Source organism: Sturnira hondurensis, unplaced genomic scaffold (genome assembly GCF_014824575.4).
Source record: "Sturnira hondurensis isolate 20B ecotype Veracruz unplaced genomic scaffold, ASM1482457v3 Scaffold0004136, whole genome shotgun sequence".
Classification (NCBI taxonomy): domain Eukaryota; kingdom Metazoa; phylum Chordata; class Mammalia; order Chiroptera; family Phyllostomidae; genus Sturnira; species Sturnira hondurensis.
The window spans coordinates 9805046-9831427 of record NW_028076767.1 but is presented as its reverse complement, the minus strand read 5'-3'; the positions used below and the strand labels follow the sequence as shown (position 1 = coordinate 9831427).

General features: G+C 38.1%; 1 protein-coding gene across 1 annotated transcript in view; it reads right to left on the bottom strand.

Annotated features, from left to right (window-relative positions):
• The window catches only part of STK17B (serine/threonine kinase 17b), a 30769-nt gene extending 13768 nt beyond the window's left edge, over positions 1 to 17001 (bottom strand). The window contains exons 1-3 of the mRNA XM_037043722.1: positions 16725 to 17001; positions 6314 to 6479; positions 291 to 503 (exon numbers count right to left, since the gene is read on the bottom strand). Coding sequence (XP_036899617.1) covers positions 291 to 503; positions 6314 to 6435 — 335 coding nt within the window. The 5' untranslated portion in view covers positions 6436 to 6479; positions 16725 to 17001. The remainder of the gene's footprint in view (positions 1 to 290; positions 504 to 6313; positions 6480 to 16724) is intronic.
• Between the last annotated feature and the right edge of the window lie 9381 nt (positions 17002 to 26382).

Sequence of the window (26382 nt, the reverse complement as noted above, 5' to 3'; positions counted from 1 at the left end):
TCTGTTCCATTAGCAATGAAAGTACATTCCTATCAACACATTCACTAACATTTTGTTGTTATTTGTCTATTTTATGCTATTTAATTAGTTTTAGTGTCTGTGAGGCTGTACATTTAACCTTATGAAAATATGTGAATATAAACTATGTTTCTCAAATATTTTATCACAGGCTTGTTTAGAAGTTCTTGTCATACTTTTCTCTTTCTTGTTCTTAACATTTCAAGTCATCTTATTCTACGAATTAAATAGGCACTATAAATATACTTAAATTTATTGAAGTGTATACTTACTATTCCAATACCAAAATGATTTCACTGGTATTTTCATAGACTTCATGAAGATTAATCACATGGGGACAGGACTTTGTCAATTCAAGTACAGCAATCTCATGCAGAATCTCTGCCCGACAGTCCTGTCCTCGTCTTCTCTTCTTTAGAAATTTTGCAGCATATTCTTGGCCAGTAGATTTTGATATACACTGTCTAACCACAGCAAATTTTCCTCTGTGGAAAAAAATAAAGACAATCAATTTTAAAGAGCAACGTTAGCATAACCCAAATACAGTGATACCTCAAATTTAAAGTTAATCCTTTCAAAATTTTTCTTTCTTCCTTAACTGCTACATACACTTTCATAAAATGTATAGTACTGTAACATAAAAATGAAAACGGCGAATGTAACAATTGTATAGACAGTATTATATTTGTTCTCCACTATTAATACATTATCATTGTAGGGGGAGACCTTGTTTTTATGATGACTCCACGCAATCTCTTCATTTGAATTATTGTGTGTAAGTGTCACAACAATCCTATCTAGTAAGGATCCTATCTGCTATTCTATTTTGCAGGCCCCAGAGAGGATTTGCATCTTGGTCTATTTCCAAAGACCATACCCTTAATAGCTTTAACTCTCTAATCAGAATAGCTTTCCTTCAAATATAAAAAATTAAGATGAACGCAAAAATGAGTCCTCAACATTTAATTTTATTAGTGTAACCACTCTGCCTTTTAACACCACTTTTAATAACTTTGAGGCTTTTTGTAACAACTTGTCAGTTGTATCACCAATAAATTTCTTAATATGGCTCAGCAGTCTATGAAGCCTCTAACAGATACCAAAGGTATATATGTCATATGGACAGTACCCAAAGACACTTCACCACCAACTAAGAAAATTAATGGTTATCAACAGCTATGTACAAACTTATCCATTACAGTCATGTATATCATTTTAGAAACAGATGTGTGGTTAGCCCTCTCCAATAGAAGTGCTCAGTATCTTAGCCAAAATTTAAAGACATAGGCAAATGCATATATTCTCAGCCTGTAGTTGCTCAAAATCTACTTTCCCAAAGCCCTAAAGCTATTTTTGGTAATGCTATTTTAAGATACTAATAACAGCTATTGACTGCCTGCCCAGAAAAATGTACACCTGCCCTTAAATAGAAAGATTTACTTACAATTCCAGAGGGTTTTCAGATTTCAAAGCCCATTCATAAACCTTCTAGCCTGAGTTCGCAGAATTCAAAATTAAGAACCTCTATCCTAAGGCTCAACTTACTCTCTAGATACTAACAAATCAAGTATAAATAAGGGATCTTCAGAGAGTAACTTCTGTTCCACCACTTTAGAATATACTTCTAACATGTCAGGTGCTTCACAAGGAAAACTTTTTAATACATTTGATATTTAAATTTGGGTCGGAGGACAAAATCTATTGATTGGTTGTATTTTACTTACCATTCTCAAAGACCAGATGACAAAGATTCCTACTCTTTATTTCCCAAATTTCCTTCAAATTGGTGCCAATGAAATATACTGGCAATCAAGCTGAAAAATTACAGCTAATGCCAAAAAAGTGCCCAAGCTATAATTTGACTCTTCTACATTTATAAAAATATACATCAACTCAATAAATCTGCATGTACAAACCTGACTCTTTGAAAGAACTTTTATCATTTAAGGATGTTAAAGTTTAACTACATGATATTTTCTTACTGTATGCAAAAGGAATACAAATGGATGCATTTCAATTAGCACACAAAAAGTTAATCATTCTCCTAACTTTATATTCAGAGCACTCATGTTTTATAGATTTTATACTGAATAAACTGAGTCAGACTAAGATGAAATGACTCAGCCAAGAATTAAACTGTAGAACGTGAATTCCTAGCTTTCTGTTCTAAAACACTACAAAACAATTCCTTCCTTTAAGATAGTTTTTTTAAGAAGTGTAACTCACTTCTGCTAATTTTTTCTTAGATTTAGAAGCAAAAATTTACCTAGAACAGAAAGAAAATTTTAAGTTGTATGAAGAAATCCAGTTTGTAAAGCTCAGGAAACAGAAACTAGTAAGCCAAGAAAATGTCCACCTGGCTTATAGCAGCAATTTTGACTGACAATTTAGCACGGCTATAATTTTATAAATTTATCTACAAGCCAGGACTTTCTCGGAAATAAAATTAAATAAAAATATTTTGTATCTAATTATTTCAGGTACTCTAAATATGCTTTTTTAAAACATGTTTAGTGCTCACTAATCCAGGGCAAAGGTGACCAAGTGATTTTGAATAATTATTTATTTGTCAATGTTCACCATTAAGTAAAAGGTCATGAAGGCAGAGACCCTGTTTGTTCCATTACTACAGTAAGTATAAAATGTACACTTTGCTAACTAACACGTAAAAAAACCTAAAATATCTGTTGAATGAATGCAAGAGTTAAGAACCTACTATAATACCTTATATTGTGCTATTTTTAATCCTATACTTAAAGCACTTATATTTTTAAAGCTTATTTGAGACTCCAATAACATTATACATATCTACTCATTTATATACTATTAAATGAGGTAATATTTATCAAATGACTTGGAAAAAAATTAAGTATTTGATTTCTACTCTAAAATGCTAATTGTGGTTTAGAAGTATCAAAAATAAACTTTAATACATGATGCTTCTATATCAAATTTTAACAGAAGCATTAAAAAAAATTAAAACCCTTAACAAACACATATAATTAATTCACACCCTAAAAAGGCAAACCTCACTAGACTTCCCAGCAGTGAAAATGTCTGGTAGTTACCCTTCTCATTCTAGAAGAGACAATAAAATGTGAAAGGAGGGTGGGGCGAGCCGCAAAGGAAGCCGACGTTTATTTCTGCACTAGCCTCACCCTTCTGACCACAGAGGGCCTATGAAATCTTGCCTCAGTTAGGGGAAGGGTAAAAAAAACTTACCCAACATGTTAAAAAAACAGGAACAATATAGAGTTTTGAGAATAGTCAAAAATGAACTGTTAGCTCTTACATGTTATTTAGTTTGCTACAGGAAAATGAATTCTGAAAAACTAACATCTTAATATTAATAAAAAGCAAGTGATTTAGAAAGATAACTTGTTAGTTCACCACATCACACTTACGTATATTTCAAAATGTATAAGCCTTAGGAGCTCACAAAGTTATGATCCTAATTTCCATTTCACGAAAGTAGAGAATATTAATATTGGTATTGGCATTAAAAAGAACTTTAAGCAAGTTCTTGGCAGATGAAAGGTCATGATTTCTAATTTATCAAGGTTTTCTAATTAGATATATCAATATTTACCAAGTGATTCAGTAGCCCATATCAATGAAAAGAAAAATTATCTCTTTTGTAAAGATACTAGCAGATGGGATATCAGAAATCTGAATTTATTTTAATCAGATTCCAGCAAGTTTTTACTCTAAAAACTAAAAAGTACATCGGATTCCAGTTGATGATTTTTATGATGGCCTCTCATTTGTAAAACAATTTAGAATTATTAATATTGTCCTCTGCTACGTTTAACTTCTCCAAAACCCTTAAAGAAAAACATATTTTATACTTTCTAGCTTCCCATAATATCCCACATTTTACAAAGTTAATTTAATAAATGTATGCACATTTACTCATCAAAACTGCAACTTAGAAAAACAGAAAAGAACACCCTTCATTGTGTGTACTGTTTGAGGCATATTCAGTTACCCGCTCAAAGCAGTTTCCAAACATTTCTGCAACAGAAAGAAAATTGTAGACATCTAGTTGGTCCTCGCATCTTAAAGGAAAGGAAATCATACAACTAAGTAGATCACAGAACTTTAGACAATTTTAGGTTCAGAGTAAAAATAGGTCAGCTGACTTCAGCTTAATCCATTTTGACAATACACTAAAGGATGCCATTTGACATATATTTGACATGGCTGCTAAAAAAGAAAAAAGAAAGAAAACTCCTAATGGTGTCTTATGCTACCTCAAATAAAGCCTTGTTCTACTGTAGATGGTAAGATATTGACAATACTCTGACCATGCTGAGTCTCCTTATTTGAAGACTAACAATCAAAAACAGAGTGGTGCTGTGCTTTTCACTGTTAGTCTGCACTGCATCAAGGAAGGCTACCTGGAAGTCAGGCCATAAGATGGGCATTTAAGGAAACTGGCAATGTTTAGCCACATTCAAATCTCTGAAGGATTTTCACATGGACATTATATGCAGCTACAAAAAGAGAACTATGTCTATTGGGTGGGTGTTAACAAGAGTAGAAAACAGAACTTGCTGTGGCTAAGAAGTGCCCACAAATGGAACAGACACATTCTGAGGTAGTGAGTTCCCCATCACTGAAGTATTCAAGTTGAGGCTGAATAAACAGCTTGTTAGGAAAATTATAGAAGACTGTTCCTGCACTACATAAAAAATTGTGTCATAACATGGAGGGTTAGCAACAGAAGAGTGGGAGGAGGAGGGGGTAGAGAAGGTACAGAATAGCATTGACGGTGGGGAGAAAACAGACAGGGGGAGAGAGAGCAAGAGTAGTGTGGGAAACGTAGAAGCTAAAGAACTTATGACACATGGACATGAACTAAAAGGGAGGAAGGTGGGGGAGAGGGTGTATGCAGGGGGGAGGGTGATGAAGGGGAGGAAGGGGACAACTGTAATGGCATAATCAATAAAATATGTTTAAAAATTTTTTTCATTGTGTCCTAAGACCGCTGATCACCAAAGTCCTTCCAACGCAAAGATTCTATGACTATTTCATGTGAGATATAGGTAACTAAAAGAAAACATGCTTTCCTATTATAATGCAAAGAGAAATAATTATAGATTTAGAACAATTTTTAAAAAACATTCTAAAAGGTTTTTAAAACTATATCTTTTAATAAACCTAAAACTATATTTTTTAAAGGACCCAAACATTCTGCACATATGATTAAATAAATATGCCAGAAATTACAAAATGCGCTTTCACATTTAGTTCTTAGTCTGATGAGGTGAATATCATCCTTATTTTACAAAATAAAGATTGCATCCCAAATCTGCCAAGGACATAATTACTTTTCATAATTCAATTTTTGCTTTGACATTGAGGTTTTCAAAGGTAAAAATCAATCATACTATTTTATTGTACATTTATCAATATAAACACACTTAGTAAATTAGTAAACCATTTTAATATCAGCCAAACTCTTCCCTCCAGAACTAAAATCAAACTGAAGACAGAAATTGATCACCTTCTTCTAACTCTTTGTTACATGTTTTTAATTTAAAGCTCAACAGATGCTGAATATACAACTTAAATAACTTGGTATATCTTTTGTGACTTCCATATGTATGAAAATGGTAACACTAAATAGTTTCATAATCTCAGGTCACGCTCATGCATTAAGGAATTTACACCTTGGTTAAATCAAAATATTAATATTAGTGTAAGTACAAGTTTTACTTATAGAACATCTATTCTTTGTCATACAGAATTATACAATCAAATGAGTTAGTCTGTTTTGCTTAATTTAGGAAAGAAGAAGAGAATCTAACCATTTATTGTTTTTAGCCCAGCACAATCTCCTAGGGATTCTTTCATTTAACAAAAGCTCACACAGCACTCTGCTAAGTGCTTTATAAATATTAACTAATTTAGTACTCACAACAATCAGTAAGATAGTCATAATCATCTTCATCTCCACTTCTCAGGTGAGAAAACTATAGCACCAAAGAGGTACAGTAATTTCGTTGAGGTCACAGAGCTTGGTGGCAGTTCACTATGCCAGGCTGCCCCTTCCGGTACACTACCTCAAAGAAAGACCCTGACCTCCCCTAAAGTTAGGCAGGATATCCCATGCACCCGAACAGCTCACTAACCCTCTTGTCAGTTAAGACTAGACCTTGGATAATAACATCGGAGATGATGACTTTTCTTTCTAATCACTGTTAAATAGGGACTGAGTGTTATATAAACTGTGAATTTATACAAAATATAAATAAATATACACAGCATACACATCATAACATCTCCTTACCTTCCTAGCTCGTTAGATGTCAGTGTATAAAAATTATTAAAGTTTTCCATTTTTATTGGAGTTTGAGGAGTTGTAGTTAGCAAGCCTGAAATAGTTCGGCAATCAAATCTTCTCCTCGACATGTTAGATGACTTCCAGATATGCTTCTTTCGTCACTTATTTTTACCTATTAAAAAAAGAGAAAAGATAGCAGGTATAACTTAAATGTAGTTAACAAAAAAAGATGTCATCTCAGACAGGATGTTCATTACATTATCAGCTCCAAATACAGCTATAAGATACAACTAAAAAGAAGACTTAAAAGGCACATTGTACCCACAAGACAAAAGAAGCACACAGAAACTGCTATCCCTCTACGGCACTCAAGGGAAATCACTGACTTCATTCAGAATAAAGCTACTGTAAAAAACCTGTAAAATTATTTAGAATTATAATGAAAATTAAACTCTCATTCTTTAAAGTTGTATCTTTACAATTTATCACAGCAAAGGAAAGGTTATTCTTTTTAAATTTAATTTCACATAGCCAAACAAATTTGGTGTGAATTCACCTTTCATGAGTCATATTACTGACATCTGAATGACTACAAGAAATGGAATTTGTTGCCCAGACTGCCGACATTTCAATACTGAGGTCAGAAGCCTTCATAGGTCTTAGAGTTTCTTTCTTTTGGCAGAACCAAGCGCAGAGGCTGCCATATATGAAGAGCTCTATAATTTTGTTGGATGAGTGACCGACCATACGGAAAAACTTATTCTGGAGTTCTGATTATATACATATATTATATATGAAGTTCATATTTATCTCAAACTTTGTAATATTTGCATGTTTTCGGTTTTAACATCAAAACTACTATTTCATATGATAATAGCAGACTCTATGTTCTAAGACGTGTCTCACTTTCTGCTATGCCTGTCTAACAAATGATCCGGTATTATTCTTCCGGTGCCCTCTTACAACAACCCCCTTTCTCCAGGGGGTTTTGTTCTTTCTCCGCCACATTTTGCTCTCCTTATTTCCTACTTGACACAGTGTTTCTTTATCTCCCTAAATCCAAAATGACTAAATTCAACTTAGCAAATAAGCAGAGTAATTGAGTTCAGTGCTTTTAGCTTGTTTTCTTGGTTTTATTCTGAAATCAAAATTTTTTTCTCTAACTTTCTTGGTCTTTGGGAATACAAACACTTGATTATTTTCGGGGTACATCTCTAGTAATCTATGGATAGCAGTGTAACATTCTCAAATAACATTTGGACTGAATCACATATAGGTCTGAATCCCATTTATCCATCAAACCAGCCATCAGATCTTCACTAAATTAACTTTGGTACTGTTATGGGCTGAACTTTACTCCCTGCAAAATTCATATGTTGAAATCCTAGCCACCAGTACCTTAGAAAGTGACTGTATTTGGAGATGGGGGGCTTTAAAAAGGTAACCAAAAAACAGGGTAGGCCCTAATCCAACAGGACTGGTATCCTTACAAAAAAAAGAAGATCAGGACACAGAAACAGACAGAAGGAAGCTCGTGCGAGCACAGGCCAAAGGCCACCTACACACCAAAGAGGCCTCCGGAGATACAGACCCTGCCTACACTGCTCTCAAACTACTACTCTCCAGAATCGTTGAGATGATAAATTTACGTTGCTTTAATCACCCAGTCTGAAGTACTTTATTATGGCAGCCTAGTAAACTTCTTTAATACAGCTTCTTTTAAAAATAAGAAACGTTTCAAATAAATATCATAATGAATGTTTGTTTTTTCAACCTTATTACTCTGCCATACTGTGTTTAAATGAAAAATAACTGAAACATCACAGACGCAGCTCAAGTTGGTCCCTTCCTTTCACCCCCAGTTTACATTCCCACTGCTGCTGCCTGGGAGGCTCCTCATTTTCTTGTCAACACTTGCCCCATTTGAACTTCCAATTTTGGCCAGTCTGGTGTGATGAAGGTAAAACAGAATTTTGTAACTTACTTTATAGCTCTCTGATCACTAGTGAGGAATGTTTCAATCCTAATGCCGCTAAAGAATGGAAGATAAATAGAATCTACCTTTGAGAGCTGTAAAGATTAAAAATTAAAGGGACTCATGGCCACGGACAACAGTGTGCTGATTGCCAGAGCATGGGGAGGTATAAGGGAACTAAATGGCAATGGAAAAAAATACAGTAAAGATTAAATAAAATACACACACACACAGAGAAAGAAGAGATGTACCTGTATCATGGATACAAATTGGGCTACATTCCCAACTTTGTTCATTAATCAGGACTTGGAAAACAGGAGAACAAGAACATATCAAATTCAATCATAGAGACAGAATACAGGCTCCTGAACATCTAAGATGTTCACCTCATCTACATTCTAGAACACAGGTGGCAAACACAAGGCCCTCGGACTGAATCCGCCCCTCCACCTTGTTGTATCGGGCCCAGCACCTTGTTTCTACCCAGCAGCAGCACAGAGCTCCTTGCCCCTAGTAGTTACATTTATACAGTCCTAAAATTACATTTGGCCCTTTGAAGGTACCTGGGAGGCTGATGCGGACTCTGATGAAAATGAGTTTGACACCCCTGTTCTCAAATATAAGATGTTTATACATGCTGTAATATATCAGCTACAAAGTGGTCTATTCATAAGAACTCTAGTAGAACTAAGACATATTTTACAAACAAGTATTTTCTGCTCTCAAGTTTCAAAAGAGTCAATATAGGGCTTACGTGCAGTCAAAAGTGTTTGTTCAATGAAGCTTTATGAAAATGAAAAATAAAAAGCTTATGGAATGAATAAACCCCAAAGTCCAACGATAGGGAAATGGTTAAATACACCTAAATAATAGGGTATTAACGCAAAAACTGTGCTTTCAAAGCATCTTTTAAACTCAAATTATTAAGTGAAAAAAGGAAGATATAAAACTTTAAATAGAATATAATAATTTTGTGAGAAAATATAAGAGCAAATAGAAGACTGGAAAACTATGACAAAACGTTAACAGTGGTCATCTTTGGGTGGTGTGATTATGGTAGTATTTTACTTTCCTGTGTTTGAGTTACCTGCACTAAGCAATTACTACTTAGTAACCAACAAAAACTAATAAATATCTTTGGGTAAAAAAAGATGGATGTAAACATATATGACTGGACTCTACACAAAGACCCATTTGCAACAGCAACACATAACTTCATACATTAACAGTTTACTTGTCTATTAATTTGAAAGCCATTACTACTCAGGCTTTGGGTTGTTTTTGTTTTGTTTTGAAGATTTTATTTATTTATTTTCAGAGAGGGAAGGGAGGGAGAAGAGAGGGAGAGAAATATCAATGCATAAGAGAAACAACGATTGGTTGCCTCTTCCCTGCCCTGACTGGGGACCTGGCCCACAACCCAGGCACATGCCCTGACAAAGAATCGAACTGGTGACCTTTCGGTTTGCAGGCTGGCACTCAATCCACCTAGCCACACCAGCTAGGGCTACTCAGGTTTTTTTAAGGTCTCGATATTTTCACTGCATTTATATACAGCAGATGGTGTTCATTATCCCAATAGTATGTCACTTCTTATACAGAGACCACATGAGCATTTAGAATAAATACTGAGCAAGAATTAATGTCTGCACAGAAAAAACAATTTAAGAAATTCCAAATAAATGTTATAGTTATAATTCAATATAGTGAATAACAATTTGTAACTTGAAGACACATGCCTCTATTATGACTATCACTTGTGAAAATCCAGGCTTATCCTGGGACCCCTCTGAAAAAAAAACCCCAAAATGTGACAAACACTGAATATCTATTATTTAGTTACATTAAAAAGAAAAAGAACTTAGTTTTTTTTAAAAAAAATCACTGAAATGGACGATAATATAAATAAGGCTTTATTACTCAAGCTACTTAGCAGTATTTCCTAATACGGGACATTGGCTTGTTTATTTTTCACCCTAACAAATTTTCCTTCACTCACATATACTGTTGGTCATCATAATGAATTAATAGAACAAATGTACTTGTGTGATTATATATGTAGCCAAAAATAGCATTGGGCAATCAGTAGTTTTTAAAATACATGTTAATACAAAAATCATTATTTGAACTCTGATGCATTTTACTATGGCTCAGAATATGCTGGAACAGGAGCCAGGTGTCAGACAAGACAAAGTGCACATTTCTGAAGACTGAATCTTAAATTTACCTATTTATTGCTAATATACAGTACCCATGTATGTTAGCAAACTGTTTTAGACATCCATATAACATCCTTTAAGTGCATTTTTCTTCCATTTACTGCCCTTGAACCAGGCTCCACAGCCTAGATATTTTTCCATTTCCTCCCCTTTGGCCAATTTTGCATATAGCACTGCTGAATGTCACTTCTGTGCACCAAAACCTTCACAAACACCTGGCTGCCCTTCATCGAAGACTTAACAGGGGTACACAAAGGTTATCAGTAAGCTCTCTATCTCTTCTACTCTCTTTAACTCCAACAAACAACCTGCAACCTTTTCTTGTTTCTACCACAATTCACAGACCTATACCTGATTCAGAACAAGCACTATGTCCCAGTCCACTTGAAAAACATTTCATGATGCTTTATTGGGCTATATTAACAAAAATATTAAGGGACTTGGTGAATTTGTGTTTGTATACATGTTTGTAGGCACACAATCATAGACACATCAAGCACTAGCAACAGTAACAGAGTAATAGCGAGCAAGATAAAATTAAGCTTTCAATTACACAGTACCACTAGGAATAAAGGTATCTCTAACTTATTTTCAAAGATTTTTTTCATTAACTCCCATTAACAATAATTAGAATAAGAATTCAGATATGCATCAGTGAAGGAAGGAATAGAAGGAAATGTTAGACTTGAATCTGGACCTTGAATCTGGACTTGAAGGGAGAAAGCTAATGTGTGATCAAAAGTAGACAAACGATGCCTATAAACCTCTGAGTAGCTCTATTTTTAAAATATTCATCACAATTTTCTTTTCAAACTTATCACACAAAAATATTTTATGAAAGTAGAATATATCATGTACAACCGTTGAAAACACCTAGAAAATCAAATAGTCTACTTTGATCTCTTCATTAACTTCCCAGTACAGCACGACACACAAAAGCCCAGCCAGCTGCACACCAGCTTCATTTCCTGCCACACTCACATCTCATATTTTGCCTCCACATTTTTACTTTCCTGCTTGAAACATCCTTTTTACTTTCCCTTAAATGTCTAACTTTTCTTATGCATCTATCTCCCCTTCCCTACCCCACACTGAAAGCTTTGAGTTTTTAAAAACCCACAGGTTGGGTTAAACGCCTCTGCTTTACGCTCAAATATCTCTTTATCTCGATATCTAACATGTTAGAGCCCAGTTATGCTTAGTGTCTAAAGGGTAGCAACCGTATACTTTCGTGTCTAAACTCCCAGCATGGTGTCCGGCACCTTCTGGGATTTTTCAAAATGTTTGATGAACTGAATTATAAGAGTCAATGAGACACAGCAAGAAGAATTTTTAAGTACATCTCATATCACGGGTTGGGCAGAACTTGAGGTCCACCTTGAGCTTATAAATTGTAACTTCAAATGCAGCTAGTATTTGGCTAAATAAGGCATATTTTAAATGGCTATCAGTGAACTTCAATCCTAAACAGGATGGCTACAAAGTATGGGAATACGGATAAAATTATTTTATCATATATCATAATGTAGTATCAATGGACCATTTATTTTGTGTTTACCTACCTTTCCAGAGTAGGTGGCCACCTTTTTTCATGTATGTAAATACCTACTTTAGCCAAGGAAATCAGTATTGTAAGAGCTATCTCAACCAGGAAATTAATTCAGATATTTCCTTGTCAAAGACTAATCAATTTAGATTTTTCCTGAAATAAATTTGAAAGGCAATGGGAAACAAAGTGAGCCACAAGATTACTAGAAAACAACTCCTTTCTATTGGCTTGGCCAAAAAGTTCATTTAGTTTTTTCCAGACAATGGCTCTAGTAGTGCTTAGTTATCTTTAACTGCAATTTTGTTAAGATTGTATTGTGACAGCTGCCATAGCAGCATGCATTTCTTAAAAAAAACTTTTCAAAACTGGTGAATTCTTGTGCAGCCATTTTAATATTGAAGATAGAAATCACAACATTTTTGGCATATTATGCTTTGTCATTTCAAGAAATGTAAAAATACAACTGAAAAACAGAAAAGATTTGTACAGTGTATGGAGAAGATGCTGTGACTGATGGAACGTGTTAAAAGTAGTTTGCAAAGTTTCTTGGTACTACTAACATTTTGGCCAAATAATTCTTTGCTGTGGGGCTGTCTGATGCATTGGAAGATGTTTAGCAGCATCCCTGGCCTCCCTACACACCAAAGGCCAACAGTGGGAGATAGCCAACATACTCAAAATATCCACATCAATAAAGTTACTGGTGAAAATGAAAAACATGTTTTTTCTTTTATGGAGAAAACTAAACAGACTTTTTTGGCCAACCCAATACGTGGACATTTATAGCTACTATGTTTTCCCTAGGAAATCAGAGAAATTGGGTATTTGTTTATCTAGCATCCATCAACATTAAGCAGGAACTTCCTGCTAGTTCGGATCCATTCTAATTAGTTACCGATTAAATGTAAATGTAATGGTGTAGACATAGGAATAATAATTTCCTATTTCAAGGAAGAGACTATATTCCTTTCTTATGTGTATTCTATAACAATCTTTTTTTTAAAAGATTAAATAGAATAATTTAAGAATTTAATCCTTTGGAAGTCACAATAGCAAGCCAGCTGACTCTAGTACAAGCAGTCTAGCATACTCCTATATACTAACTACCAAGGGCTGAAGTCCCGGTGATGACCCTGGCCTGAGTCTGTGCCAGGACAGTAAAGCCTGGTGCCATATTTTCTGCCTTCATAAGAACTAAACCCTATAATTATGAAACAGTATAGGAAGATATTGCAAAACGGAACTACAGTGGGCCAACATACACACAGTGCTTGTCAAAAAATTAAGTTTCTGTTGTAAAATACTGTTTACTTATAGTTATATAACTGAAGTGCTGTTTATTTGTAACTATTCCAATGCAAAATGGAATGTGATCACCTGAGAATTAAAGACGAAATTACCATCTCACTGTTAATATAAAAATTTTAAATGCTCCAAGTATAACTGCGCCCTCTTTTGGGGAACAAGTTGCAAAGAGTCGGGGGTGCACCAAAATATTACATATTAATACTAAAAGGAACTGACCAATTTAGATGTTGAAGTTCAAGGTTAAATGTATTTGGGACTAAAGAGAGGATAAATAAATGAAGGAAATAAAAAATTTTAACAAAGCATGCCTTGAAAATTACAACATTTATCACAATATAATTTAGATAAAAATGTGTTTGTAATTTAATTTATAAGTAAATTTGTTAATTAAGATATTCAAAAAATACATTTTGATTACAATCTATCATAAAAATATAAACCACTTAAAAATATATCATTGAATTTCTGTCATCAATATTATGGAAAACTAAAACATTTAAAGTTCTTCGAAGTGGAAAGGAAGTACATAAGTGACTGTTAATGTTTCTGATACAACCAATACCTTTTGCAGGATGCAAAAGAATTCTTTAAAAAAATAAGAATCAACCAAAATCCTCTAAAAGCAGATAGTCTAAAAGTACCGTTGTTAGCTGGCAATTTTATATACAGGAAATATGCTCTACAATATATGTACAATTTTATGACAATTTTATGATTAAGTGAAAGTGTTAGTAATGGATTTCCTTGATTCCTGGGTTTTAAATTTTGCTTCTAGATTAAGAGGAAAATTTTCATTAGAAAATTCTTTTATAATTATCAAACAGCTTTGAAAAACCTTTTAAAATATGTTTAAATGTTTACTTAACAGTAAAACATTGTTAGTGCAAGCTTCAAAATAATATTGTTTGATTAGAAACAACCATAAAAAATGCCTGCACCTTCTTCAGACTTGTTATCAGTCAAGTCTCAATTTTCCTGAAAAACTGACTATCTTAAATAAACTGTAATTCACGATTCAATGAGCCCAGGAGAAACCGCAACCATCCTGCCTGCAAACATCAAGAAACAAACAGGAAGGCCTTCAAACATTACACGAGTTTTACTTTTAAAACTCAAATATATTGCCATGTAATTCACTTTAATTTTAGATCCATAATTTAGAAAAATAATTACACGAGTTTTACTTTTAAAACTCAAATACATTGCCATGTAATTCACTTTAATTTTAGATCCATAATTTAGAAAAATAATCTAAAATGTATACGTCTCAAAAATAAAGCGGCTACTTATAACAACTCCAATTATTAAAATATTAGAAATACTTTTTAAAATTTAGCATCTGCTCAGAAGAGGCTGAAAGGGGAAGAGAGAGGTCTTAAAATTAGGGCACTATGGACCTGCTTTTTCAAATATACACAATTCTGTGTGTTTTAATATTTATACAACAAATATTTTAGAAGTGGTTGAAAACTACACTACTTCTGGACAGATCACTATCAAACTATAAAATGGTGTATCAACGAGAAAGTAGGTTATCATCTTTTGATAAAATTGTGTTCCTGATTACATTTGCCGTCACCTGTCCAGTCATCTCTGTCCATCACGCTGTCTCAGAGCACACATTTCTCAATGACTCGAGAACTTAAAGAGGCCATACCATATTAAACATCACTGCAGGTTCAGCATATCACTGGTACCACAGATGTAAACATGTCCGTTGGCAAAGTACCCAGTGAGTGTGATATACACAGACGTAATGCTGACATTTCATCACGTGGATAGATTTTTTAAACGTCTTTTTTTCCTCAATTTCATTTTGCAGATCGATGTCGGAGTGCCTCAACTCTCATCAGAACTGCCTCCCCCGCCGCCCCCCCCCGCAAAAACGAGAAAGAACTAGTATCTTCTACTAGCTACCATAAAGTCTCTTTGAACTTTGTCTCTATTTACCTAGGTCTTAAAATTAGGGCACTATGGACCTGCTTTTTCAAATATACACAATTCTGTGTGTTTTAATATTTATACAACAAATATTTTAGAAGTGGTTGAAAACTACACTACTTCTGGACAGATCACTATCAAACTATAAAATGGTGTATCAACGAGAAAGTAGGTTATCATCTTTTGATAAAATTGTGTTCCTGATTACATTTGCCGTCACCTGTCCAGTCATCTCTGTCCATCACGCTGTCTCAGAGCACACATTTCTCAATGACTCGAGAACTTAAAGAGGCCATACCATATTAAACATCACTGCAGGTTCAGCATATCACTGGTACCACAGATGTAAACATGTCCGTTGGCAAAGTACCCAGTGAGTGTGATATACACAGACGTAATGCTGACATTTCATCACGTGGATAGATTTTTTAAACGTCTTTTTTTCCTTAATTTCATTTTGCAGATCGATGTCGGAGTGCCTCAACTCTCATCAGAACTGCCTCCCCCGCCGCCCCCCCCCCGCAAAAACGAGAAAGAACTAGTATCTTCTACTAGCTACCATAAAGTCTCTTTGAACTTTGTCTCTATTTACCTAAGAGAACTCAAATGAAGAACTTTTCCCTACACTAAAAGAGCTGGATAAATGTCAAAATCGCAGCCATCATGTGCATATAGGTTACAGAGTTTGAGCATAGGTCATGTACTCTTCAGTTTGAGTATAGGTCCTGTACATAGTGTCGAAATGCAATCAGATGGAGGAAAATCACTAAAACAACAGCAATTCGTCTTTTCTACTCATTGACTTTAAAAACTGTTCAGAAGCAGTAACTCAAAATGCCCCACAAGATGAGCACAAACTTTCTCTAGATTAAAGGCAGCTGTGAGCAGGACACGTCCACGAGTCCAAATGCGAACACGTCCAGGGCCCACACCAGAGCTGTAAACTAGGGAGGGACACGAAGAACCATGTCGATGCGACGTGGAAGGGACGCGCACAAGCCGGTCGCGAAGGGGGCCCCCACGGGGCGCGACACGGGGAGAGCCCAGGCCGGCCAGGAGACGGCACACGCAGACACACACAAGGACGAGCCCGCAGGCTGAGAAAAGAGCAACGGGAAAACTACTGACCAACCCCTGCGCAGAACCCAAGGGACTCAGGGAAGCAGGACGCGGCGACCGGCCGGGAGCAGTCGAGCCACTTGAGCAGCTGCGAGTCCGAAACCACCTCCGCCAGGCCGGAGGGTTGCAAGGTACTGCGGTTCCGCCTACACCACCGAGATCTCCCACCTCCCTCGGGACTCCTCCCACCTTTGGGGTCTCGGTAGGGAAGGTAGAGGGGGCCGGTTCAAAGGAATGAAGTCACTACCCCGAGCCTACCCGCCAATCCCAGCAAGCCCGCGGACGCGCGAGAAGGAAGACACGTACCGCTCCGGCCGCAGCAAGTTTTTGCGGAGTTGGCCCCTCCAAGGGGGCTCCCGTCCCGCCCCACGCCGGTGGCCACGATAGGACTGGTTCTCCAGCTCTAGCCGGGTGGGGCCCCGGGTAGCTCCGAGCGTAGTAGGACCCACTTTTATTCTTCCGCGCAATGGCCAACAGTTGTGACCTGGCTCCTTGTGAGGTGGCTCCCGGCGGCCGCAGCAAAGAAGTGAGCGGAGCTTACAGTTGAGGTTTGAAAACTGCAGCCGCGTTGCGGGGCAGTGCCTGGTGCTAGGTCCCGCCCCCTCCGTTAGTAGAGCCAATCCCAGCACGATAGAGGGCGGGGCTATCACGTGACAGAGGGCGGGGCGCCGGCCGGCGGCGCGTGCTGCGGGGCGGGGCCCCAGCGGTGAGAGGGTGTGGCCCGCTGTGAGCCGGCCGGAGACTGGGCGGAGCTACTGCAGGTGGGGCGCTGAGGTAATTGCTACCAGCGAGGGGTGGGGCGGGCGCTGCTAGGGCTGCGTGCTGGGCTGTAACTCGAACTGGCTGCACCACTCCCCGCCTTCAGAGTGGTCAGTGCACGAGGTATGAGTCTGTGTAGACCGGGGCGAGGGAAGAAGCAAAAGTGGTCTCAGCTGCTTCCCACTCATCCCCCAACTTCCGTTCCTACTGGAGACCTGTGTTTGACTCTTCCGAGTCACATTCCTGGTGACCAGAACCTACCCGCGAGTGGGGAGAACAACTTGCTACAACTTGGCAAGCATCGCTGTCGCTACGGCAAGTTGAGTCTTTCTGAGGCATGGCTGAAGGCAGTATAGGGACAGTCCCAATAGAATGAAGTGCTGATTTTGCGTGAAGGGTGCTAACGGAAAAGACAATAGCCCACAGGAGAATGAAAAGGTGGAAAGTTCTGTGTATGACACGGCTGAGCTTTTGTCTTGTTCTGTATAATCTAGGAGTGGTTGAAGAGTATATTTAAAATAATTGTAGAAGACTATTGGGAAAATGCATTAAGAGAGGAATCGCTCTCTTTCAAAAGCCTGTAACACTCACATTTAAAGAGGAGCTTTCCTTGTTCTATCCCAAAAAGCCGAGCAAATTCCCATTATGCCATCCGTTTGCTCTTCCACACTGTATTTTTCGCAAGACTATGCATCAAATGCCGCAGAGTCATTCGGTGACGTCTGCTTGTTCTCACTTAGCCGTTCATCGCAGTTGGGTGTGTCTATTCCCTAAACTCTGTCACTCGGAGAATATTGCTTCCATCTATCCAGTTTCTTGTTGCTAACTATTGGAGTGAAAAGAGAAGCCTAAAGTTAAGATGGAAACCGGAAAAACAACAACCACCACCGCATCCGTAAATGGACTTTTCAGTGACCATTATCTAAACGTCCACAAACCAATGAGTCTGTTCCAAGAGAGGCAACCCAGAGGCCTCAGCACCAGCCCTGCAAACGGTGATCTCTAGGGATCACAGGGCTGTGTTCTGGTAGTGATATTTGTGTTGTGTATGCTTTAACTATGGACCTCCTCAATGACAACGCTAGTCAATTGCCAGCTCTTAGCAGTCTCTGCACTATCGGCCCTCCTCTCTGTCATTTTCCCAATCCCACGTTACTTTGCCCTCTTCCCAGTCACCTCCCAGGGGGCTTTTCAGGTCTCTTCCTGCCTCTGCCTTGGCTGTAGATTTTCACCGTTCTCCTCACCAGCACCTGTTCATCAATTTTCAACTTTAAAAAGTTTCCATTCTCCAGAAATCAGAAATCTCTGCTGTTTTCTACTTTCCACTCCCAGCCTGATCACCTCTTTGCCCTGCATTCATAGGTGCAGAGCTTGCACTTATTGCATGAGCTGCTCTTATGCCCATAAATAGATTGTTAGCCCTTGTACCTGACATCAGATTCACCAGCTAGGATTTAGCACACTATCCCAAGGACACTCAAATACACTTGCTCGGGCCCAGGCACTATAAGTCAAGTAACAGGGAGTTAATTCCTTGTGCTGAGGAGCAGACTGTACCATCTATGGCCTTGCAGCATGATTCAGGACTCAACACGCCCCTCTAGCCTAGTTCATTCACCTAAAATTATTCATAGCCATTTCAAAGGTACATGTTTACAGTCTCATTCTCTTTAGTAGGAAATCCCTGTGTGAGATAATGTTCATTCTGTGGTTATTGCCTCTGACCACACAGTTCATTAAGTTGATCCTTAAATGCCACAAACTGTCCAGGGATAGTGGTTGTAATGGTCAGAATGTCTCTCCAACGAATTCATATGTTGAAGTCCCTAACACCCAGGACCTCAAATGTGACTGTATTTTTAGATATAGGGCCTTTAAAGAGGTAATGAAGGTACAATGAGATTATACTGGTGGGCCTTTATCCAAGATGAAGAGATCGCAACTCAGATGACACAGAGTGAGGGACAACCCTGTGCAGATACAGTGAGAAGACACTCATCGGCAAGCCAAGGAGAGAAGCCTCATGAGAAACTCAGCCTGCCCACACCTTGTTCTTGGACTTTTTGCCTCCAGAACTCTGAGAAAATAAATTTCTGTTGTTAAAAACTTCCAATCTGTGGTGCAATATTTGTTTTGGTGGCCCTAGCAAACTAATACAGTGGTTCTCCCTAGTCACTTCAAGTGAATCACCATATGTGACCGGGAATGGTGATTTTTTCTGATCATGCCATGATATTTGCCACATTCTGTCCAGGGAAAGTGACTCTCCCCAGTCAAACCAGGTCAGTAACCACACACTGACTACCTACCAGTCGGGGAAGGTGATTCTCCCTGATGGTACATTTACTTTCTGTAGATGTAGAGAAGGTGAATGGAATTTTATATAAAGAAGGCCCATAATCAAAATGCCTGCCATTGGCATATGCTCCTGCTGAAAAAAAAATATTTTTATGTTAAAATTCTATAGTTTAATCCACGTGGAAAGTATAAAACTAGCATTACTACTTTTCTGCAACCGAACAAACCAGAAATTTGTGGCCAGGCCAAAAACAGACACAACGGGGGCCAACAGCCTCTGAAAGGTCTTGGCCAACAGCCTCTGAACGGTCTCCCCCCCCCACCCCCCAACAGGAGTACACATGTGGAATGGAGACAGCTAGTCCAAATAGATCCCCTTCCTGGGGGTGGGAGTGCTAGGTGTACTCAGATGGTTGAGTCTCGGTGCTTTTGTGCATGGTGCTTATAGAACATCACAATTTGGGAAGCACGGAGGACCACAGAGATCCCAGGAGACCTTGCATCCCCTGGCTCCCTTCAAACAAACCCTGTTCGCAAAGGTTATTGGGACAGGTCTTTCCTGATGAGAGTAATGACTCAGACTGGGACAGATGGCTTCCTCCGAGAGTGACACAATTCTTTTCTCCAAAGCTCCCATAAATTCCTAGAACCTAGATTGCCAATCAAACTACCATAGTTTATAGAGTATAAACTTCCAAAGCCATCTGAAAGAAACATGATGCAAGCCACATATGTCATTTTAAATGTTCTACTACAAAGTCACATTAAAAATAAATACAGATTACATTAATTTTAATATGTATATAACCCAATGTATCCCAAATAGTATCATTTCAATATGGAATCAATATGAAAATTAATGAGATATTTTAGATCCCCCTTTTATACTGTCTTAAATATGGTGTATTTTACATTTACAACACATTCCAATTCAGATGCTAAATCTTTATCACAACTACCTGATGTATATTTAGATTGCACAAAATTTGCCACTGATAAAAGGAGATTCATATTCCTGTGTTATTTCAAACATAAGAGCTTTCAATAACTGAATACAGTATCGGTTTCTTCATTTAAATTTAATTAAAATGAAATAAGGGTATAATTCAGTCACACTAACCACATTTCATGTGCCCCATAGCCACACGTGATTGGTGGCTGCTGTATTGGACAGTAATGTATGGGCCACAGAGCTGCAAGTGTGTCTCCTAACTGCTTCTAAACCTCAGAATCGTTCAGTGCTGAAGCAGACACAATGTACGTTCTCAGTAAATCAGCATCAGAGCAGTTTGGAACTTCGAAAATCTTCAAGGGTCAGTAGCCCACCTCCCATGATTTAGAAAGGAGAAAATCTAGAATGACAGAAGTTAAGGGACTTGCAAAAGTTCACACAACTAAACTGCATATTTGAACAAGAATTTAGGTCTCTTGATTCTTAACCCTAAAGACATTCCACCTCATTGTATCAGACATACTTCAGGAAAAAGGAAAGACTTTTAAAATTTATTTGAATAATCACTGAATGATATAGGCAAAGAAAAATGTATCATGATTGCATTTGCATAAGGTTATAGTGTGTCCTAAAATACTGAAGGCCTCCACCATGGTTTGGGTAGTTTGGGGTCTAGGCGATTGAATCTGTTGCTGTTACCGTGGCCGCTCACTGCTTCCTTTCCTTAGAGCCGCCTCACTGCACATCCGTCCCACCCAACCCCAGAGCATCCGGCCACATTTTTCTGTCTGCAGCTGTCCTCACCCAGCTGTCTACAACAATTTGGTTAAAGTTCTGCTTCAGAGAATTCTTTATATTTGCAAATCAAAGACTTCAGTAGAATCTGCGGCAAAGTTATGCAACTGATACCCTCCAGCCACAAATACACCAGCTCTGAGGTGGGAGTTGTGTGTGTGTGAGAGAGAGAGGATGTATGCGTGGTTAAGTGTGTGGCATTAAACAGGCCTGCGTTCACATCCCGGCTCTGCCCATTCCTAGTGGTATGGCCGTGGGTAGCCCTCAGCTTCCTCATCTGCAAAAGGAGGATAGGAATAAGACAAAAATGTGACAATACATACAGATCACAGTGCCCGACAAGAATACACCCTCAGTCTGTACAAGCTGTTGTGTTCCAGTGTTCTGCAAGCTTGCTGAGGAAGACTGTAGACATTTGGCTCATGACTGCACCTTGTGGCTAGCAAAATGCTTGTGACACAGTAAATCCTAAGTGAATATTGTTCAAATGACTTTAGAAAATACTTATGATGTCCTTCACACCGTTTGCCTGATGCTAGGAGAGATCATTGGGAAAAAATGTGGTGACATGACTGGGTAAAAAAAGAAAGAAGCGGCTGCTTTCATCTTCACGATCTACCTGGTGGAGGCACCCAGGTTCGACATGAAGCTGTAAGGGCAACAAATGGTGGTGTGCAGAGCTGTGTTAGATAAAGGCACTGGAGTCCCTGGTGTTTAAAGGGAAGTAGATTATCAAGTGAAACAAAAAAATAAATATAGGGTGTAAAATTGCCATTCATTTGATTTTAGTTGATAAATGTTTATTACTATGCCCAACGAATCTCTAAGATACTTCCTCTACCAACAGCATATTCCATAAATCATAACCTGGCGTCACATTCCAGAGCACACGGCAGGCAAGAAACAGTAGAGCTTTCAGGAGTTCTTAGCCATGTGAGTCTTCTTGCATCGGGCAGTAATGGGCCTAGATAAGGCAGGGCTGACTTGAAACCCCTACAACTTCCTTGTTGGGAGTGTTTCTTGCTTCACCTGGCTTCAGGTGACAGCATGAGTGTTGAGAAGGTCAAGTACTCCACTGGCTGAGTCCTTTCATAATGTCAAAGTGCTGGTAACGTGGGAAATGTTCATGTTAATGATGATCACAGCACCCCTGACATTGAGAATATTCAATGAGTCCTCAAGTCTTCTGAGTAGTTAACCTTACTTTTAGATTTATAGAGTAGCATTTCATAGCTTCACTTTTACAAAAAGATGTACGTACAGAAACCCTTTAAAGGATCCAGATCATGAGAGAATGGGCCTGCAAATTACTAGCTGTGAGACCTTGAGCAGGTAGTAATATCTCCATGGCTGTCTCTTCATCTGTGAAATGGAAATAATAATAGATTTATCCCATAGGGTATAAAGTACCAAGAGCTTGTAAATACCGAGCCTGGTAATGTTCTCCATGTGCTATCTGTGGTAACTCATTTAATCCTCACACTCCTATGAGTAGAGTGCTATATTTTCCTCCTTTAAAGATAAGATAATTAAGGGACATGAAAGTAATGTATGTATGTACTTCCCCACAGTGAGCTAAGTGACTAGTGGAGGCAGGGTTCAAGCTCACCCGCTACTACGTGGCCTTTTACTCCAGATATTTAATAACTGTAGGTACTAACAACAGAGCACAGGTTCTTGGGTGTTGAATTCACCTCAGTCCCCGGTGTCCCTGATCTTTTCACCCGCTTGTTTCCTCTCACACCTACCATTCCGAAAGTTCTTCACTGTTAAAGTAACTCTACAAATGCATATGCCAGAGGAGGGGGTGGAATGATCCGTGCTGCAATGCATCGGAGTTAGAGGCATCGGTACAACATAATGTTTAGCTTAATACAGATGCAGATGTTTACATATACAAATATTTGTAGATACATGTGTGTACACGGGCCAATATCCACACGTCTCCTGGCTCTGTCGGCAGAGAGCACGGAAGCAGTGGCACCCTAGGAGCAAGCAGCACACCTACCACGCAGTCTTCGTTCCTAATACCATTCATTCTCCAGTGGGTGGAACCAAGGTCCTTGGAGACATCGATGCTTCTAGAAATGGGGCAGGAAACATTGAGAATGGCCTGGAACATCGTGTATTGCCACAAAGAAGGAAGCTCAAACAAACAGATCAACCAGATCTGTACTTAGTGTTGGGGGTATGTCAATGGGACCTATGAGCCAACTGAAAGAGCCCTCAGTGGCCAAAGCTGGGACAATTTGAGCACTCTGATAAATAAACAAAATAGTATTGGATTATGACCCAAAATAAATATCCATGAGTACATCTGATATAATAAAAGATTGAATAAACTCATGGGAAAGAACAGACAAATGTCCCATGCAGAACTGTGAATAATTAACGTAGATTCTCTGCCCTCAAGTTGGTGGAGCATAACTCCACACTCCTTAGGTGTAGGCTGGGCATAGTGACTTTTGTTCTGCCAAAGAGCACAGTATGGAAGAGGAGAAAAAAGAGTCCCTTTACAGGGAAGTGCCTGACAGACAGTAGTACCTCAAGCTAGTGGTGAAGGCCAGCAGCAACAGTCCTCAGTCACTTCGAGCATACCCTTAATGTGATGGAATGAGAAGACACTTCGGAGCTTTTCTCCCCAAACTCATGATCAAAGTTCGACCATTAGAACATCAGAGAAGTCCCTGCTGAAAAGGATGTACCGCAAAATACCTGACTGCACTCCTCCAAACTGTCAAGGTCATGGAAAACAAGGGAGACTGTCACAACCAAGTGGAGCCTCAGGCGCTGTAATGACAATGTCAGTGTGGTATCCTGGATGGGATGCTGGGACAGAAGAAAAATGGACATTAAACAAGAACTAAGGAGATATGAAATAAAGTATAAACTTTAATTAACAATAATGAATTAATATCTGTTCATTGATTACAGCAAATGTATTCTACCAATGTAAGAAACTACCATGGAACCTGCCTGTGTATACTCCATGTACTAGCTTTGCCATAATTCTGTAAACCTAAAACTGTTCTAAAATAAAAAGGTGGTTCTAAAAATGAGTGAATCTGTCATTGCTTAAAAAAATCCAATGTTAGGAAATTTGATCTTAAAATAATCTTTAAGATCAAAGGAAAAAACAAAATCCATAAAATAACTGAAATACCATCTGACTATTATTTTTCAGCCTATTCAAAATACTGTTATATTAGTAATTTGATGCAGGCTCAATCCTGTCAACTTTGGAGCAAAATTCTCAAACCTTGGCTAAAAATATGTGTGACAGGAATGCAGAAAGAGATCCAAAGAATTGTGTGTTTCAATGTAATATCCATTATCTAATTCCAATCCCAATGAGAACCTTTCATCTAGCAGTTCGCCAACTGTGTTAGGGAGACCCCAATGCTTTTTTAGGGAGTCCCCAAGGTGGAAATTATTTTTATAATAATGCTAAGTGGTACTTACCCTTTCCACTCTTATTTTCTTACCAGTGTGTATGATTCAGTTTTCCAGTGACTATAGCATGTGTCTCTGGCTGTAGATGCAACTATGCCAGTCCAAATGCTTTCTATAAAGCCAGAAATTAGAGAAAAATGTAAAGCAATACCACCCTTATCATTATTTTGTTTTGAATAATACAGCTATTTTTCATGAAGTACATTATTTATATTAACATCTAATTGTTGTTATTTTAAATGTTGTTTTACATTTTCTTTTACTTTATAATATGGTAAATATTAATAGATGTTACTACCTAAATAAAGAGTCTTTGTGGTCCTTACCAATTTTTGAGCATAAGAATTTTGAGAGATTAAGAGCTGTTTTTCTAATTATAGTCACCAGTTTGCTCTTTGAGTTTTGGGACACTTGTCACTTTATGACTACCTTGTATCTAACCCTCCCCTGTTTGCAGAAATCCTCACCTTTTGAGTCTTTGGAAGTGAAATTGACAAGCCTCAGTGCTCCCAGCCTCAGCGCTCCCAGCCTCTGCCCTCCCAGCCTCCGCTGCAGCTGGGGCAGGAGCAGTTACCTTAAGTTCAGTCAAACATCTCTGTACACTCAAGCCACAGAATCTGGAACAAGTGGGGCCAGGCCAGGAGCAACCCTGTGATGGAAGCCAGTGTGGCAGGGAGATAGGGCCCTGGACACAGTAGTTCCAGTGACAGCATCTTTGTCCACTGTTAGGCTGTGAGCAATACTAACTGAACATAGAAATTTGTATTTCGGCAGCAGTGACATCTTTATCTCAACAGTTCAGGGACGTGACTTTGGATGTTGTCCCTGGTTCTCTTGTCCTGCTGCTGCTTCTCCAGCCGGGATCTCCAGTCTAGGACCCACAGAGTATAGCCTTTAAATACATTCCTTTCAGCTTCAGTCATCCAGAGATGTTTAATTGCTTACAACTAATAACTCTGATCCTACCCAAAACTGGCTTCTTAATTCACTTCTGTGGTTTGTGTTTATATATATATCTTATATGTGTGAGATATGTATATACCTTAATCTCTTTTGATATCAACTTTTCTCAAATTCCACGAATAAACCATGGTTAATTAAAGGGAAAAAATACAAAATAAATTTACCTTTTCCTTTATCTGCTATGAAAAATAAACAACTACATAAATAAATTAAAATGTTAAATGACAAGATGGAGAAAAAAATGTTGGCCTTCTACACCAGCTATAAACTTTTACTTGAATTTTAGAGTTGTGATCTAACATTCAACCGGCAGTATGTAAGATTTTCATGTGTTATTTCCCAGTTATGCAGTTTCTATAAACCAGGCAAGAGACTGAAGAGATGACTGACTATTCCATGCCGTGTGCTTAGTTCATTATCAATCATTTCAAGGAACTCCAGGCTCTCCGAGCCAATCAAAACAGAAATGTCCCAACGCATTTGAGAGGATCTTGTTTTATAGAGTGCTTACGAAAGGCATGAAAACACCCTGGATTTCAAATGTACCGCATTATCCAGAAAGGATTTGGAATGGATTCCTATTAGATTACTTTTTGTTATTAAATGTGATATATAAAATATGGTGTTTTTCTGTTTGAGCTCATAGCCTGGAATGGTTCTGCCTTCTACAATTTTGCAAACATATTTATAAATATTTTTATTCTGGTCAGTTTCTAGCTAGACTTCAAAACTGAAAAATATGTG